The sequence below is a fragment of the Belonocnema kinseyi genome, chromosome 7 (genome assembly GCF_010883055.1).
Source record: "Belonocnema kinseyi isolate 2016_QV_RU_SX_M_011 chromosome 7, B_treatae_v1, whole genome shotgun sequence".
NCBI lineage: Eukaryota > Metazoa > Arthropoda > Insecta > Hymenoptera > Cynipidae > Belonocnema > Belonocnema kinseyi.
Genome location: NC_046663.1, coordinates 18,427,209 through 18,446,442, shown reverse-complemented (window position 1 = coordinate 18,446,442; position 19,234 = coordinate 18,427,209). Strand labels below are relative to the sequence as shown.

The 19,234-nt window shown below is 21.6% G+C and overlaps 1 protein-coding gene across 2 annotated transcripts in view; it reads left to right on the top strand.

Annotated features, from left to right (window-relative positions):
* LOC117177144 (transcription initiation factor TFIID subunit 4) overlaps positions 1 to 19,234 on the top strand; it is a 69,753-nt gene that overhangs the window by 4,804 nt on the left and 45,715 nt on the right. For both annotated transcript variants that reach the window (XM_033367645.1, XM_033367644.1), the window contains exons 3-4: positions 13,102 to 13,230; positions 16,623 to 16,955. In XM_033367645.1, coding sequence (XP_033223536.1) covers positions 13,102 to 13,230; positions 16,623 to 16,955 — 462 coding nt within the window. The remainder of the gene's footprint in view (positions 1 to 13,101; positions 13,231 to 16,622; positions 16,956 to 19,234) is intronic.

Below are 19,234 nucleotides of genomic sequence, written 5' to 3'. Positions count from 1 at the left end.
AAAGTAGTTAAAATTTAAACAAAGAGCATTCATTTTGTATCAAAAATACGATATGTATGAAAATACATTATTTTTTAATAAAATATTTTTAATTTTTTACCAAATTTTGGAATTTTCAACCTAATATTACTAATTTTCAGTAAAAAATGTAATAATTAAAATATTTAAAACAAAAAATATTTTAATAAAAAGTACAAAATAGGACATAAAGTAGCCGAATTTTTAACTTTTGCATATTAATTTGTAGTCAAAAAAGTTTATTTTTTTACTTAAAAAAATATTAATTTTCTAACAGAGTTAAATTTACACCAAGAAGAAGATATTTCTATAAAAAAAACAAACAATTTTTTAAGTTAATTTGTAAATTTTCAATGGAATATTTGAAGATTTTACCGAATTTTTGAATTTTCAATCTGAAATTGCATTTTTAATACAAAAAAAATTTCATAACAAAAAATACGCGTTTTCTACTAAATACGTATATTTTCTAAAAAAAAAAAAAAAAAAGTTAAAATTTAAACTAAGAGGATTGAGTTTCCATTAAACAGACGATTTTTTCAGATAAATAATAAATGTTGAATCAAATATTAAATTTTGGAATTTAATTGTTCATTTTGTTTAGCCAAGCAAACAATTTCTTTGCAATGAAGTTGAATTTTTGAACAAAAAATTAGAATTGTCTACTAAATACATAAATATTCTAAAAAATAGTTAAAATTTATACCGAGAGGATTAATTTTCTTGATCAAAAAGACGATTTTTAAGATAATTAATAAACTTTTTATCAAATATTTGAATTTTCAACCTGAAATTGCATGATTTTTTAATAAAATATTTTAATTTTTTTACCAAATTGTCGAATTTTCAAGCATGCAGGCGAATTCTCAACAAAATATTTAGATTTTCAACCTGACATTACCAATTTTCAGAAAAAAATGTAACAATTCATACATAAAACCGAAAAAAGAATTAATGAAATACTACAATCTTCAACTTTTTGAACCATATAGTAGTATTTTTTAAAAGAAAAAATTGATTTTCTATTAAAAAGTTAAAATTTAAACTAAAAAGATTAATTTTCTATTTTAAAAAACGATTTTTTAAGATAATTTAAAAAATTTTAATCAAATATTTGAATTTTCAAGCCAAACAGACGAATTCTTTACAATAATTTGAATTTTCGACCTCAAATTGACCCCTTTTGAATTAAAAAGTTATTCCTTTAGCAAAAAATACAAATTGTTTATTAAGTGCATATATTTTCTTTAAAAAAATAGTTGAAATTTGAACCAAGAGGATTAATTTTCTGTTAAAAAGACGATTTTTAAGAAAATATTTGATTGTTTTTACAAAATTGTTGAATTTTCAGGCAAATATAACAGTTAATTTTTACACCACAAAATATTTTACTGTTAAATAAATAAAAAAAAAAAAAAAACGAATTTTTAATTTAAACAGAATAATTTTCTACCATAGAGTGACATTTTTAATCAAAAAAGTTGATTTTTCACTCAAAAAAAGACAAATTTTCTACCAAATAGTTAAAATTTAAAACTTTTCCATCAAATTTTTTATTTTTTTTTAACCTAAATAAACAATTACTTTACAAATAAGTTGAATTTCCTTGCAAAAAAATAGGAATTGTCTACTAAATACATATATATTCTAAAAATTAGTTAAAATTAATAACAAGAGAATTTATTTTGTGTAAAAAGTACGATTTTTAAGATAATAAATAAATTTTTAACTATAAAAAAAACAAACGATTTTTTAAGAAAACAAATGAATTTTTAATAAAATATTTAAATTTTGTTTCAGTAAAAAGTATAAAATTTAATATTTAAACCACAAAATATTTTACTGTCAAATAAAAAACAGTAGAATATAAAAAAAGAATTTTTAATTTAAATAGAATACAATTTAAATCAAGAGGATCAATCGTTTATTTAAAAAAAAAGTGTATTTATTTATTTAACCTTTACCAAAAATACGATTTTTAAGATAATACGTATATTTTCTAAAAAAATGAAGAAAAATATTTAAGCCAGTGGATTAATTTTTGAATTTAATATTTTTGAATATTTAAATTTTCAACCTAAAATTACCAATTTTTAGAAAAGAATGTAACAGTTGATAAATAAAATCAAAAAATATTTTCATTAAAAATAAAAAAGAGAATGTAAAGAAACAAAATTTTTTTATTTAATACTAGAATCGTCAACTTTTTGAACCATACAGTAGTATTTTTAAAAGAAAAAGTTGATTTTCTACTAGAATGAACCAATTTTATACTGAAAAGTTAAAATTTAAACCAAGAAAATTAATTTTCAATGAAAAAAAAAACTATTTTTTATGATAATTTTTTAATTTCCAATCAAATATTTGAATTTTTAAACGTATTGTTGAATTTTTTTAGCCAAACAGACGAATTCTTTACAAGTAACTTGAATTTTCAACCTGAAATTGCCCATTTTTATAAATTATAAATTTTAAATCAAATATTTGAATTTTTAATCAAATTTTGATTTTTTTTAGCCAAACAAACATTTTTTTTACAAATAAGTTGAATTTTTGAGCAAAGAATGAGAGTTGTCTAATAAATACATATATATTCTGAAAAGTGGTTAAAATTTAAACAAATAGGATTAATTTTCTTTTTTAAATGGACGATTTTTAAGATAGTTAATAAATTTTCATTAAAATATTTTAATTTTTAACCAAATTTTTGAAAATTTAAAACCAAACAAACAAAAAAAAAAAAAGGTTCAGCAAAAAATGTAACCGTCGATACTTAAACCAAAAAATATTTTAATTTAAAATAATAGAAAGAATATTGAAAAAGATGAATTTTTAATTTAAATAGAAAAATTTTCAATTATGCAGTTGTATTTTTAACCAGAAAAAAATTTATTTTTTACTGAAAAAGAAGAATTTTCTACCAAAGTGTTAAAATTTAAATCAAGAGAAATAATTTTCTATTTAAAAGACGATTTTTAAAGATAATTCATAAATTTTTGGAGATTTCTACCCAAATGTTGAATTTTCAAGCGGAAAAAAAAACGAATTATTTACAAAATGATTTAATTTTTAACCTGAAGTGACTGTTTTTTAATTTTAAAAATGTAAGAATTGCTATATTTAAAACAAAAAATATTTGAATAAAAAATAAAAAACAGGATAATAGCAAAAAGACGATTTTTTTAATCTTAAAAAGAATAATTTTTAAACATTTAGTTTTATTTTTAAACAAAAAAATTAATTTTTTACTAAAAAAAAGGGTCCTATCAGAGTTAAAATTTAAACCCGGAGAATTAATTTTGTATTAAAAAAAGACAATTTTTAAAGAAAATACATGAATTTTTCATAAAATATTTGAATTTTTTCAACTAATTGATGAATTTTCAAGCAAAAGAGGCCAATTATTTAAGAGTAAGTTGAATTTTCAAGCTTAAATTGCAATTTTAACTGAGAAAATTATTTTTCTAGCTAAAAATACGAATTGCAAAATGAATACTTTTTTTTAAATAGTTAAAATTTAAATCAAGAGGATTAATTTTCTACAAAATAGTTGAATTTTTAACCTGAATTACTAATTTTCAGTTAAAAAATGTAACAGTTGATACAAAAAATCAAAAAATATTTCGTTTTAAAATCAAAAACAGAATATAAACCAAAAACAAGCGAAATATTAAAATATTGAACTTTTTGAACCATATAGTAGTATTTTTAAACAAAAAAGTTGATTTTCCACTAAAAGAGAACAATTCTCTACTAAAAATTTAAAATTTAAACTAAAAAGATTAATTTTAAATTTTTGATTGTTTAAGATCATTTTTAAATTTTTAATCAAATATTTGAATTTTCAACCGAATTGTTGAATTTTGAAGCCAAACATAAATTTTTTACAATGAACATGAATTTTTAACCTGAAATTGCCCCTTTTTAATTCAAAAAGTTATTCTTTTAGCAAAAAATGCAAATTGTTTATTAAATGCATATATTTTCTTTAAAAAAAATAGTTGAAATTTGAACCAAAAGGATTAATTTTCTATTAAAAATACGATTTTTAAGAAAATATTTGATTTTTTTTTTACTAAACTGTTGAATTTTCAAGCTAAACAGACGAATTCTTTACAAAATATTAAAATTTTTAACTTGAAAATACTAATTTTCGGTAAAAAATGTTACAGTTGATATCTAAACCAAAAAATTTTTCAATTTAAATAAAAAAATAGTTGAATATTATGAAAAAAATGAATTTTCAACGAAATAATTAAATTTTCAAATAAAATAGATTAATTTTCAAGCATATAGATGCATTTTTAACAAAAAAATTAATTTTCTACCAGAAAAAGCGAATTTTTAACAAATGACACAATTTTTAAACTAAAAAGATAAAAATTTTACCAAAAATTGAATAGTTAAGTTTTTATTTTTAAAAAGAAAACGAATTTTTATAAAAAAAGAATTGAATTTTAAATGCGAAAATGTCCATTCTCTACTAAAAAGACGAATTTTTTAAATGAAATAAACCAATTTTTAACTAAACAGTTGAATTTTGAACCAAATATTTGAATTTTCAATTTAAAAAAAAATTTCAACTAAAAATAAAATATTTACATTTTTAGTTAATAAAATTAATTTTTGAGTCAAAAGAATTTTTTACAAGACTTGAATTTTTAAACTGAAAATACAAATTTCAACCAAAAAATTTATTAGCTGATATTTAAACTAAAAGAATATTGTAATTTAAGTAAAAAAAAAAAAATAAATAAAAAAATCAGTGAAACATAACCAGAAAAAAAGCGAATTTTTAACAAAATATTTGAACCCACAACTAAAATAAATTAATTTTTAATCATGTCGGTGTATTTTTGACCAAAATATTTATTTTCTCTAAAACGATACAAATTTTTAACGAGAAAAAAAAGTTTTTAAAAAATAGTTAAATTTTTAAAAAAGACAATTAATTTTCTATAAAAAAAGACGATTTTGATAAGAAAATACATAAATTTTGCACAAAAATTATTTAAAGAATTATATTGTATATTATAATTATATTAAAGAAATTTATTTTCAACAAACAAAACCAGATTTTTAACTCGAAAATGCGAATTAAAAAAAATTTGTATTTCTAACCTGAAAATACTAATTTTTAACAGAAAATGTAATACATCGTAAATATTAAAACAAAAAAATGTTTCAATTCTAAACAAGAAAGAATCGAAAATGAGCAAAACAAGATTAATTTTCAATCATACAGCTGCTTTTTTAATATGAAAATTGATTTACTAACAAAAAAAGACGAATTTTCAACCAAATAAATATATTTTGTACTAATTAGTTTAATTTTTAACTAAAAAAAATTAATCTTCAACCCGAGAATATTATTTTTCAACAAAAAAAGTTAATTTACAGCCCAGAACGTAAATTTCCAATCTAAAAAGAGAACTTTTGATCCAAAAACGGTTAAATTTTCTACCAAATTATTTAATTTTCAAATCGAAAATACGAACTTTCTACAAAACATTTAAATTTTAACAAAAAAAAAAAATATTTAATTTTTTCAGAAAAAGCTACGTTTTAAAACTAAAAAGATGAAATACGAATTTTCAACTAAGAATTATGACTTTTGAACAAAAAAAAAAAGTTAATTAATTATTTTTTGACCAATTTTTAGAAGAAAAATCGGTACAATCACTTTAAATATTACAAATTTCATATTGCATGATTTAATTAAATTTAAAATAAGTTCGATTTTTAACTCTTTTTTTTAATTTTTATTTTGAGTTCCATTGTTAACTTTCTCAATTATAAATTAATTTAGTTTACAAAACGCAATTTTAAGATCTTTTGCTTTAAAAAATTTTGATCTCATGTTTTCATTTTTGGGGTACATTTTGAATTGAAAGAATTTTAAAAGACAAAAATATAATTAAAAATTAAAAGCGTTTGAAATTGACATTCTTTTTATTGAAAATTTTTTAATTAAAAAAAAAAAAATGAAAATTTTAATGTTAACCCATATTTCACTGTTCATTTAAAGTGAGAAATTATAAATTGAATATTCAAAATTGAACAAATTAAAATTGCATTCCTTTAAATAGAATGTCTTAATTTAAAAAAAATTTTCCGAGTTCTGAATTAAAACTTTAAACGTCACAATTATAAAACGAAATTTGTTTTATGACTAACAGTGGAAAAATTATTAATTTAAAACTACTTCAAATTAAAATAATTTAATTTCTAATTTAGAAATCGTTCCGTTAACACCAATCTTGAATCGTTTAATTTTTTGAAGATTTATTTAAAAAAAATTATTTAAATTGTTTAAACTAGTTTTGTAATTTAATTTTTTCTTATTGTTGCTTTTTACAAATTAAAAAAAAATTGTTTATCTTTAACAAATCATGGCCTATTTTTTTCTGGAAAAAATTCCCTATAATTGTGCTTTTCGCCATTTTGAAAGTAATTCAATAAAATTCAAATGTAGTTATTTGTTTAAAAAATGTTTTCTTTGTTAAAAAAATTGACCGATTTCAGCCATGGTATTTTTTTCAAAATTGGAATCTGTAGAGATTATTTTTCCGGAAAATACATTATTAGTAAGATTATTTTGATTCTTAAAATCATTTAAAAATTATTTTGTACAAATTTATTAAAGCTGCAAACTAATTGTCTACTAAATACGTATATTTTCTAAAAAAATAAAAAATAAATTTAAACCAGCCGAATAATTTTCTACCAAAAAAATTTTTTTTGATGGAATATTTTGAATAAGCAAGTCAAATCTTTAAAATAATTTTTTTTTGGTAAGTATTTAACATTTTTCCATAAAAATGTATTTTTTAACTTAATATTTTTATTTTTTTTTTATCAAATTGTTGAATTTTCAAGCAAAGAGGCAAATTCTCAACAAAATATTTGAATTTTTAACCTAAAATTACCAATTCTCAGAAAAAAATGTAACAGTTGATAAACAAAACCAAAAAAATATTTTCATTGAAAAATAAAAAAGAGAATATAAACAAACAAATTTTTTTTTGGAATGAAATACTAGAATCTTCAACTTAAACAGAATAATTTTAAACCATATGGTAGTATTTTTAAACAAACAAAAAGTTGATTTTCTGATAAAACAGATCAATTTTCTACTGAAAAGTTAAAATTTAAGCCAAGAAAATTAATTTTCAATGAAAAAAACAAACGATTTTTTGAGATAATTTTTAAATTTAAATTTACAAATTTATTAATTCATCAATTTCGATCCAGAAATATTTGAATTGTTCAATTTAAATAAGTTACAAAATTTTCAGTCTAGCGTCGTTTCGTACAAAATTCTTCAATTGAAAATTTTTGAAAGTTTGCATTTTACATGTGAAAATGTAAATTATTGTCCGTTTAAATAAATATTTTCTGAATTAGAATTTTTACAAGCTTCAATTTTAAAAGTTGAAAATCTAATTTAGCTCAATTTTAAATATTTTGCGCCTTTAAAATGACTCGAAGAACATTAAAAAAATGTTTATTTTATTAAAAATTTAAATAAAAATTCAAATTTGTATTATTTCGATATTTTTTTTTTTTTTAAACGACAAAATAACTTGATCCTGGCTCATTTTATAGATAATTCCGAATTTAAAATTACCCGATCACTAGACGCCCTTTCCTTCACAAAAACGCATTTTTTCAATACCAATCTAAACACAGGTCAAAATTTAATCCCGTATATTAGATTTCAGGGTTGCTACAATTGGAAAATCTGGAAGTCATGGTATTTTCAAAAATATTCAAAAAATTTCAAAAACATTCGCACTTTTTTCAAGTCTCGAGATTTTTTTTTAGTATTTACGGCGAATTTTTAATTTTCGAATTGATTTTATTTTCAGATAAAAAAAACAGCTTAATATTAGAGGAAATTTTAGTAATATTTTCACGTTTAAAAGTTTTCAAAAAATTTGAAAATTCAGAATAATCTGAACAAAAAAAAATTATTTATGTTTTAATTGATTAAACATTGTTTTTATTTAGTAGTATCTATTGTTTAAAATAATATAAAAGCCGTAAAATTGTTCTTTCAAATACAATTTTTTGGTTTCAAATTACCAATTTCTGCTGAAAAATGTTAACATAACCTAAAATGGTTAAAAAAATTGTAAAAATTATTTGAAATATATATCGATAAAACATTAACATAATCCATTTTTCTTTTAAATATTTAAACATTGTTTACGTTTAATGTTTTTTTGCTTCAAAATGCCGATTTCCGGTGAAAAATACCAACATAACCTAAAATGGTTAAAAATTGGTCAATCTTTTGAAATCTATAACGGTTTTTTTTTAAAATGGAAAACGTGTAAATAACCCAAATTTGTTTAAAAATCTTTTTATCTTCTTTGAAATACAATGATTTTTTAATTAAATTTACCGATTTTTTGTATTAAGAACAAAAATATCAAATTTCGATGAAAAAAATACTAACGTAGTATAATAAAAATAGTTTCAAATTGTGAATCTTCTTTGAAATTTAATTGATTTTGCTTTATAATAACTAATTTCAGTTAAAAAATAATAACATAACCTAAAATTGTTAAAAAATTGTTAATTGCCTTTAAAAAGTTGTGAATTTTCTTTTAAATATAATTTTTATTTAGTAAAAATTTATTTAAAAAATGGTCAGACTTATTCAAAATATAATTACTTTTATTTTAAAAGCAAAGATTTGGTGTAAAAAGCTAACGCAACCTAAAACTGTTAAAAAATTATTAATATTTAAAGTATAATGATTTTTGTTTAAAAAAAAAAAACTATTTTCTCTGAAAAGCGTTAATTTAACGTGAAAATTTTTAATAATTGCAAATGTTATTCAAATTATAAGGGTTTTTGGTTTAAAATGTCAATATTTTGTGTAAACATCTAACATAACCTAAAATTGTTAGAAGTTGTAAATCTTGTTTGAAATTTAATTTTTTGTGTATTAAAAATTGCGAATTTTCTTTGATATTTAATTTTTATTTATTAAAAATTTATTTCAAAATTTTTAATCTTTTTCAAATTATAATTATTTCTATTTTATAAACAAATTTTTGGTGTAAAACGCTAACGTAACCTTAAATTTTGGAAAGTTATGAATTTTGTTTAAAATCTAATATTTTTTGTATGAAAAATGATGAATTTTCTTTAATATTCAATTTTTATTTATTTAAAATTTGTTTAAAAATTGTCAATCTTTTTCAAATTATAATTATTTTTATTTTATAAACAAATTTTTTGTGTAAAACTCTAACGTAATTTGAAACTGTTAAAAGTTATAAATCTTGTGTGAAATATAATTTTTAATTATTAAAAATTTTCAATCTTTTTCAAATTATAATTATTTTTATTTTATAAACCAAGTTTTGGTGTAAAACGCTAACGTAATCTAAAACTGTTCAAAGTTATAAATCTTGCTTGAAATATAATTTTTTTGTATTAAAAATTGGTAAAAGTTGTGATTTTTCTTTGAAATATAATTTTTATTTATTAAAAATTTATTTAAAAATTGTCGATCTTTTTCAAACTATAATTATTTCTATTTTATAAACAAATTTTTGGTGTAAAACGCTAACGTAGTCTGAAACTGTTAAAAGTTCTAAATCTTGTTTGAGATCTAATTTTTAAAAATTAAAAATACCAATTTACAAAGAAAAAAACGAGCATGATAAAAATTGTTCGAATTATAACGGTTTTTTTGTTTTAAAATGCCAAATTTGTTTTTAACGCTTCTATAACCCAAAATCATTGAAAGTTATTAATTTTCTGTGAAATGTAATTTTTATTTAAAAAATGGTAAATCTTTTTCAAACTATAATTATTTCTATTTTATAAACAAATTTTTTTATAAAACGCTAACGTAACCTTAAATTTTTGAAAGTTATAATTTTTTAAAATTCAAATTTTTTTATGTAAAACTCTAAAGTAACCTAAAATTAAAAAAAAAATATCAACCTTGAAAATATAATAATTTTTGTTTAAAAATACGATTTTCTGTATAAAAAAAAAACGTTAACATAATTTATAACTGTACAAAAATTGCAAATATTGGTTGAATTATAACGGTTTCTTGTTTTAAAATACAAAATTTTTGCGTAAAACGCTAAAATAACCCAAAAATTGTTAAAACTTGTGATTTTTTATTAAAAAATTATTAATCTTTTTCAAATGATAATTATTTTTATTTTATAAACCAACTTTTGGTATAAAAGGGTAACATAACCTAAAACTGTTAAAAATGATTTGTATTGTTTGAATTTTTTTTTTGTATTTAAAATTGTTAAAAATTGTGAATTTTGTTTAAAAGTAAATTATTATTTATGAAAAATTAATATAAAAAATTGTAAATATTATTCAAACTATAATTATTCTTATTTTTAAAACAAAGTTCAGGTGTTAAAGGCTCACATAACCTAAAACAGTTAAAAATTATTTCTCTTATTTGAAATCTATTTTTTTTTTGTATCCAATTTACAAAGCAAAACACTATCATAATAAAAAATTTCAAATTATAATTATTTTTGTTTTAAAATTCTAATTTTTTAAGTAAAATTATAATTTCACATACAATTTTTGAACAATTATTAAGCTCTAAAATATAATGATTTTCTTAAAAAAAATAATTTCCTCTGAAAAATTTTAATGTAATCTGAAACTGTTCAACAATTGCAAACTTTTTTCAAATTATAACTTTTTTTGTTTTAGAATGCACACTTTTTGTTTAAAATGTCAACATAACCTAAAATTGTTAAAAGTTGTAAATTGTCTTCGAAATCTAATTTTCATTTATTAAAAATTTCTAAAAAGAAATTGTAAATCTTTTTCAAATTATATTTATTTTTATTTTACAAAAAAAAGTTTTTGTGTAAAACGCTAACGTAACCTCAAACTTTTAAATGTTATAAATCTTGTTTGAAATCTAAGTTTTTTGCATTTAAAATTGTTGAAAATTGTGAATTTCGTTTGAAAGCTTATTATTATTTATTAAAAATGTATTTAAAAAATGGTAAATATTGTTCAAACTGTAATTATTTTTATTTTAAAAACAAATTTTTGGTGTAAAACGCTAATGAAACCCAAAAATTTTAAAATTTATGAATCTTCTTTAAAATCCATTTTTTTTTGTATAAGAAATACCTTTTTAAAAAGAAATAACACTGTCATAATAAAAAAAATTCCAAATTATTTTGATTTTTGTTATAAAACGCCAATTTTTTAAGTAAAACTCTAAATTAACATACAATTTTTGAACAATTATTAACCTTTAAAATAAATAATTTTTTGTTTTAGAATTCCAATTTTTTGTTTAAAATGGTATTATAACCTAAAATTGTTAATAGTTGTGAATCTTCTTTGAAATATAATTTTTTATTTGTTTTAAAAATACCAATTTCAATAAAAAAAACTGTGATATAATTCAAAATTGTTCAAATATTCGAAATCTTGTTCAAGTTATAATGATTTTTATTTTTAAACAAAATTTTTTTGGCAAAAATAGCTAACCTAACCTACAATTGTTAAAAATTATGCGATTTTTAAATCTAATGATTTGCATTTAAAAATGTTTGATCTATTTTTTTCTAAATGAAAAATACCAATTTCGAAAGAAAAAAACACTAACATAAGCTAAAATTATTTTAAAAAATGGTAAATGGTATAAAAAAATACTCATAATCCCGAAAAATCAAAATAAAATTGTTTTTTGTTCTATATTTCAATAATTTTCCTTGAAAACTTTATTTTTCATGCAAAATTATAAAAATTTGATAATTATTTATTAAAAATCCTGATTTTCCACAGGCATCCGTAAAACATTTTTATAGAAGTTTGTAATTTTTTTTTTTAATTTCCACTATGATTTTTATTGTTAAATAATTTCTCAAGAAATTTTTGGTAAATTAATTTTTGACCCAGAAAATGTGTTAAAATATAATTGATTTAATTTTTTTGTTTAAAAAAGATAATCCGAAAAAGTCGTGGAATTTTTAAACCGATTTTGTGTAGCAACTCCGGATTTAATTCAAGGGTGTCGATCGGCCCTGGAAATCCGAAAGAATCTGGGATTTTTCTTTCTCCTGTTCCTGAAAAAAATGTTATTCCTTTTTCCGAGAATTCATGCTTTTTACATATTTTCCATTTGTATAGTTTCAACATTGTCCTCTTTAAATACGTCCGGCTGCAGATTAAAAAGAATTTTTTAGTTTTTAACGTTCCGAATTTGGAATTTATGATTCCTAAGCTTTTTTGAAAAAATTATAATAAACCATTTTTGAATTGATTGTCTAAATTTGTAAATTCAACCGAGAATCGCAAATCGTCCGCAGTTTCGACACCCTGAATTCCATTGTGTCATTAAATTTTATTTTCAATCTGGCATTTAAAGTTAAGTCCTATTTTGTGTTTTCCATTTTAGAAAATAGTGAACTCGAGATAAAAACAAATTCAAAAAAAAAAATCGTAATTATTGCCCCAATTGAGACACGAGTCTGTACAAGGTGTAAGTGCGTCAGTTTTATTAACACAAAGTTAGTCAGAGAGAAAAAATATAAATCAATTAAAATCTGTTTTTAGTCAGTATTTTCTTTGAATGCCACAATTGAATGAGTTTCAAGAAATTCTGCAAGACTTTTATTTATCTATTTTTTTTTTTACTAAATATACTTTCCCCGTAGATTGTTTAAATTGTACCGAAAATATTGAATTTGCATGTTTCGCAGTGAGTGTTTAAATTTAATTTGTTTTGTTGATCTTTATTTTAGTATTATTTATGTATGAAATTTAGAAAGTATTGTTTTGAATGACCAGAATTAGTGAGGTTTGCAATACAAGAATGTGACCTCTTTTCTTTGATTGAATCCCCCTTTTTTTTTTGTTTTGTTTGTATTGAGAATTTCTATTTTCTGTGACATTCTAGCATGCGTATTGCTTAAGGTGAAGTGTACCTTTTCTGTCGTTGAATTTGTTCAAAATTGTCCAGTCTCGATTTCGCTGTGATTGCGATTGCTCCAGATAAATAAGGTTTGAGCTTTTGCAAAAAAAATATATTGTTTTGTTATTTTTCTCGTATAGACTGCACAATCTAGTGTGGCTACAGCAACTGCCACTGCAACTGCTACACAATCCACTCCATCCAGTGTTGCTAGTTCCACGCCGAATGCTAATGCTACTTCAGCGCAAACGGGACAAACTCCTGCGCAGGTAGGACACGAGTTTTATTTATTTGTTTTTCAATTCTCTTCTAGCTTAATCTTGCCATTTTTCACAATAATTCTTTCATTGTATATTATTCTTTCCTCTAGCCTCCTTGAATTCTTCCAAACACTGATTATATGATTGTTTCTCCCTTAAAATCTTTACCACATTTTATTTAGGGCTTCCTTTATATTAAATTTTTCCCCGAATCCTTCCCATTCTTTTCCTTTTCTCGTGCTTTCTCCCTTAAAATCTTTACCACATTTTATTTAGAGGTTGCTTTACATTCAGTTCTTCTTCTGTATCCTTCCTATTTGCAGATTTTCTTCTCCTTTTCCTTTCTTCTTGTTTCTCCCTTAAAATCTTTACCAGATTTTATTTGAGAGCTTCCTTTACATTCAATTTTTTCCCTGCATATTCCGATTCATAGATTCTGACCTTTTTGTTCTTCTTTTACCATCCTTTTCTCATGATTTCTCCCCTAAAATCTTTACCACATTTTATATAGGGCTTCCTTTATATTAAATTTTTCCCCGAATCCTTCCCATTCTTTTCCTTTTCTCGTGCTTTCTCCCTTAAAATCTTTACCACATTTTATTCAGAGGTTGCTTTACATTCAGTTCTTCTTCTGTATCCTTCCTATTTGCAGATTTTCTTCTCCTTTTCCTTTCTTCTTGTTTCTCCCTTAAAATCTTTACCAGATTTTATTTGAGAGCTTCCTTTACATTCAATTTTTTCCCTACATATTCCGATTTATAGATTCTGACCTTTCTGTTCTTCTTTTACCATCCTTTTCTCATGATTTCTCCCCTAAAATCTTTACCACATTTTATTTGCAGCTTCCTTTACATTCAGTTGTCCTCCCAAATTCTTCCTATTTGCAGATTCTATTCTCCTTCTTTTCCTTTCTTTGTGCTTTCTCCCCTAAAATCTTTAACACATTCTTTTTTTTAGCTTTCTTTACATTAAATTCCTCTCCTACATATTCCCATTCATAGATTCGGACCTTTCTGTTCTTCGTTTCTCATCCTTTTCTCATGCTTTCTCCCCTAAAATCTTTACCACATTTTATTTACAGTTTCCTTCACATTTAATTCTTCTCCTAAATCCTTTCTATTACATCTTCCCATTCAAAGATTCTACACTTTCTATTCTTATTTTCCCATCCTTTTCATTTCTTCGTGTCTTCTCCCCTAAAATCTTTACCATATTTTATTTACAGTTTCCTTCACATTTAATTCTTCTCCTAAATCCTTTCCATTACATCTTCCCATTCAAAGATTCGACACTTTCTATTCTTATTTTCCCATCCTTTTCATTTCTTCGTGCTTTCTCCCCTAAAATCTTTACCACATTTTATTTACAGTTTCCTTCACATTTAATTCATCTCCTAAATCCTTTCCATTACATCTTCCCATTCAAAGATTCTACTCTTTCTATTCTTATATCCCATCCTTTTCATTTCTTCGTGCTTTCTCTCGTAAAATCTTTACCACATTTTATTTACAGCTATCTTAAAATTCAATTCTTCTTCTGCATCCCACCCCTTCGCAGATGTTTTTTTTTCTGTTCTTCTATTCCCTTCCTTTTTATTGCCTCGTGCATTCTCCCCTAAAATCTTTAGCACGAAAGAATTATTTTTGCATTCCTATAGATTTTAAAAATTGTTTTTTGACACGAAAAAATTATTTTTTCATTCCTATAGATTTTAAAATTGTTTTTTGATACGAAAAAAATTTTAATTAAATTATTAAATATATTCAATTAAATAATAAAAAAATTTAAGTTGAAATATCCTTGAATTTTTCATGAGAACCTTGATCTTTTAGTATTGCTTTTAATATTTTGGTATTTTCATATTTAAAGATTTTAGAAGATTCAAAAGATTTCAAAAGGTGTTAAAAAATTTCAGAAATATTTTAAAGATTTCAAAAGTCTTCCAAATATTCAAAAGATTTCACAATGATTTCAAATATTTTAAAAAAAATTCCAGTGATTTAACATATTTCGGAAAAATTGCAAATATTTAAATAAGTTTCAATAGATTTTAAATCTCTTCCAAAAAATTCAAAAGTTTTTACAAAGATTTCAGAAGATTGAAAAGATTTAAAATTTTAAAAAAGATTTACAAAGATTTCAAATTTCTTCCAAAAAAATCAAAAGTTTTTACAAAGATTCGAAATCTTTCAAAAGATTTTAAATTTTACAAAAGATTTCATAAGGTGTTACAAAATTTTAGAATTGTTTTAAAGAATTCAAATATCTTTCAAAAAGTTCAAAATTTTTTACAAAGATTTCAGAAGATTTTAGAAGATTGAAAAGATTTTAAATCTTGCAAAAGATTTCCGAATATTTCAAAAGGTGTGAAAAAATTTCAGAATTATTTTAAATATTTCAAATCTCTTCCAAAAAATACAAAAGTTTTCACAAAGATTTCAGAAGATTGAAAAGATTTTAAATTTTAAAAAAGATTTCCGAAGATTTGAAATTTCTTCCAAAAAATTCAAAAGTTTTTACAAAGATTCCAAATCTTTCAAAAGATTTTAAATTTTAAAAAAGATTTCATAAAGTGTCACCAAATTTTAGAATTATTTTAAAGATTTCAAATATCTTTCAAAAAATTCAAAAATTTTTACAAAGATTTCAGAAGATTTTAGAAGATTGAAAAGATTTTAAATCTTACAAAAGATTTCAAAAGGTGTGAAAAAATTTCAGAATTATTTTAAAGATTTCAAATCTCTTCCAAAAGATATAGTTTTTTTAATAAGAAAATCAATTGTTGATGTTAAATCTATCTAGTTTAAGGAGAAAAAGGTTTCATAACAGTTTTTGAAATTGAAAGTAGTTAAAAAAATCCTTTTTGGAAAAAAAACTTTTAAAATGATTTCTTTCACTCTAACTTTTCGATATTTTTACTTAAAATTTTACCTAAATACTACCAAGATACGGCGCTTTAAAAATAAAATTAGTCTTATAGTGGTCGTTCCAAAAAAGGTATTTATTCTGAAAAATATTTTAAAATAATTTTATTGTTCTTAAATTGCGTAGAAAAATGATAAAAATCAAAATTATGTGATAATGACATAGAAAAATAGGTTTTCATTTCATTCATAAGTCGCTGGGTATTATACACCCAGTATGCCCTTTAAGGGTTGAATTCTTCTCTTTGATCATAAATTCTTCTAATTTCATTTCAGTTTTACGAAAATCTATGGATTTTTTTTGTTGATTTTTCAACATTTTTTCCAATTATTTGAATTCTTTTGAATTTAAATTAAATTGTTTTGGAATCTCATGAATTTTGTACCCTTTTAGGGCGAAAAAAAATGCCCTATGAGCCTGACAAAAAGTACCCTTTTTGGTATACCCTGATTTTTGGTATCTGTGTTTTGTTTTAGCGTCAGACCACAGATAATACCAAAGAAAAGTGCCGTAAATTTTTAGCAAACTTATTAGAGCTGTCTAGTCGAGAACCTAGACAAGTGGAACGAAATGTTCGGACGTTGATCCAAGAGTTGATTGACACGAAAGTGGAACCTGAGGAGTTTTGTGATAGACTCGAGAGATTGCTGAACGCATCTCCGCAACCATGCTTGATCGGCTTCCTCAAGAAGAGTCTGCCCCTCTTGCGACAGTCCCTCGTCACCCAGGAACTCGTCATCGAGGGAATACGACCTCCACCTGCAAATGTCGTCTTCTGCATAGCCTCTGCCACTCCCGTCGCCACGCAAGTACGTTTTTTCCCTCTTTCCCTATTTTCCCCTTTTCAGACTCTCCACTAACGGAAATTGGAATTTAAAAATTTTTGATCAATCTTGCTTATTTGAAAACTCGACTATTTTGGTTAAAAAATCATCTTTTTGAGTATAAAATTACAGTATTGCATAGAAAGGGTTTTGAATTGAAAGATTTTAAATTAGAAGCTCTCAAACGAAAATTTTTAAAAAACAGACTAAAATTTTGAAAATTGAACAAATGCATTAAAAAAAGAGTTGAAATTGTATAATTTCTATTTTAAATCATTTAATTGAATCATTTTCTTTTCTATTAAATAATATCGAAATTGAATGATTTCAGAATTAAAATATGAAAATTGCGATCGAAATTTGAAAATTTTTATTACAAAAAATAATTATAATTGAAGAATAAATTATCTCGTTAAATTTTTCTCGGATTAAAAAATATATTTGCCGTCATTTTCACAAAAATAGTGAAGTTAAGATTTTAATAAGTAATAATAATCATTTTTTACCCAAAGGAAATGAATTTTCGATCTAATATTTTATTTTTTAAATTAATAGTTAAATTTTCAATCTACAAAGAAACATGTTTTACAAAAAAATAAATTTTCTATGGTCTAGATTAACAATTATCTCGGAGAATGTCTTCAAAATTGAATCAGACATAGAAATAATTAATTAAACGCATATAGAAAAGAATTTTGATTATTCAATTCATGTTGAGTTAGTTTAACCACTAAAATTAATAGTTATTAAATATTTATTATTATATGTATTGTACATAATATAGTTTTTAACTATTTATTACATCATTTTGGTTAAAAATTAAATTTTAATGTGAAAAATTAGTTTTTTTGAAATGTATTTTTAATTTAAATATTAACTTTGAAATTTTCTGTGTTAGACTGATATTTTTTTATTGAAATTAAACTTTTAGTTTTTAACGTCATGTATTTTATTTAAAATTATTCTTTTGTATCGAAAATTTATCTTTTCAGTTAAAAACATTTTTTATGTTAAAAATTCAAATATTTATTTGAAAAATAAAATATTCTGTTGAAAATTCGTTTTCAACCGAAACTATTTTAATTGTAAAACTTGTTTCAAAATTCATGTATTTTTTCGCTTCAAATATAAATTATTATATTTTTCGCAAAAAATAATTTTTTTTTTATTACAAATTTAACTTTTCGAGTATAAAATTGAACGCTTTTTGGTTTAATTTTAATCTTGCTTATCTGAAAATTCGACTATTTTGGTTTAAAAATCATCTTTTTGAGTATAAAATTCCAGTATTGCATAGAAAGGGTTTTGAATTGAAAGATTTAAAATTAAAAGCTCTCAAAATAAATTTAAAAAAAACTGACTAAAATTTTTGAAATTCGAACAAATGCATTAATAAAGAGTTGAAATTGTATAATTCCTATGTTAAAGCATTTAATTGAATAATTTTCTTTTTTACCAAAGAAAATCAAAATGGAATGATTTCAGAATTAAAATATGAAAATAGTGCTATTTCATAAACTTAAAAATTGCGATTGAAATTTGAACATTTTTATTACAAAAAATAATTATAATTGAAAAATAAATTAGCTCGCTAAATTTTTCTCAGTTTAAAAAATATATTTACCGTCATTTTCACAAAAAATAGAAAAGTTAAGATTTTAATTTAAAAAAAAATCATTTTTTACTAAAAGGAAATGAATTTTCGATCAAATATTTTATTTTTTAAATTAATAGTTGAATTTTCAAACTGCAAAGAAAAATGTTTTAACAAAAAGATAAATTTGTAACTACGATCATTAATTTTCTACCAAAAGACTAATTTTTAACAAAATACATGAATTTGTATACAAATGTTTAAATTTTTTATTTAGAAGGATCAAATTTTTACAAAAAATAGAAAAAGTAAGATTCTAAAAAAAAAAAATAATAATTTTTTAGCTGAATTTTCAACCTGCAAAGACCAATTTTCCACCAAAAAGATCAATTTTCTAACTGGGAAGATTAATTTTCTACCAAAAAAGACTAATTTTCAATAAAATACATGAATTTTGATACAAATGTTCAAATTTTCAATTTAGAAAGATCAAATTTTCACAAAAAATAAAAATGTTAAGATTTTAATACAAAAAAAAATTTTTTTACTAAAAGGAAAAGAATTTTCGACTGAATATTTTATTTTTGTAACACTATTATATATTTACAAAGAAAAATTTTCGACCAAAAAGATAAATTTTTGGAAGATTAGTTTTCTACAAAAAAAAAAA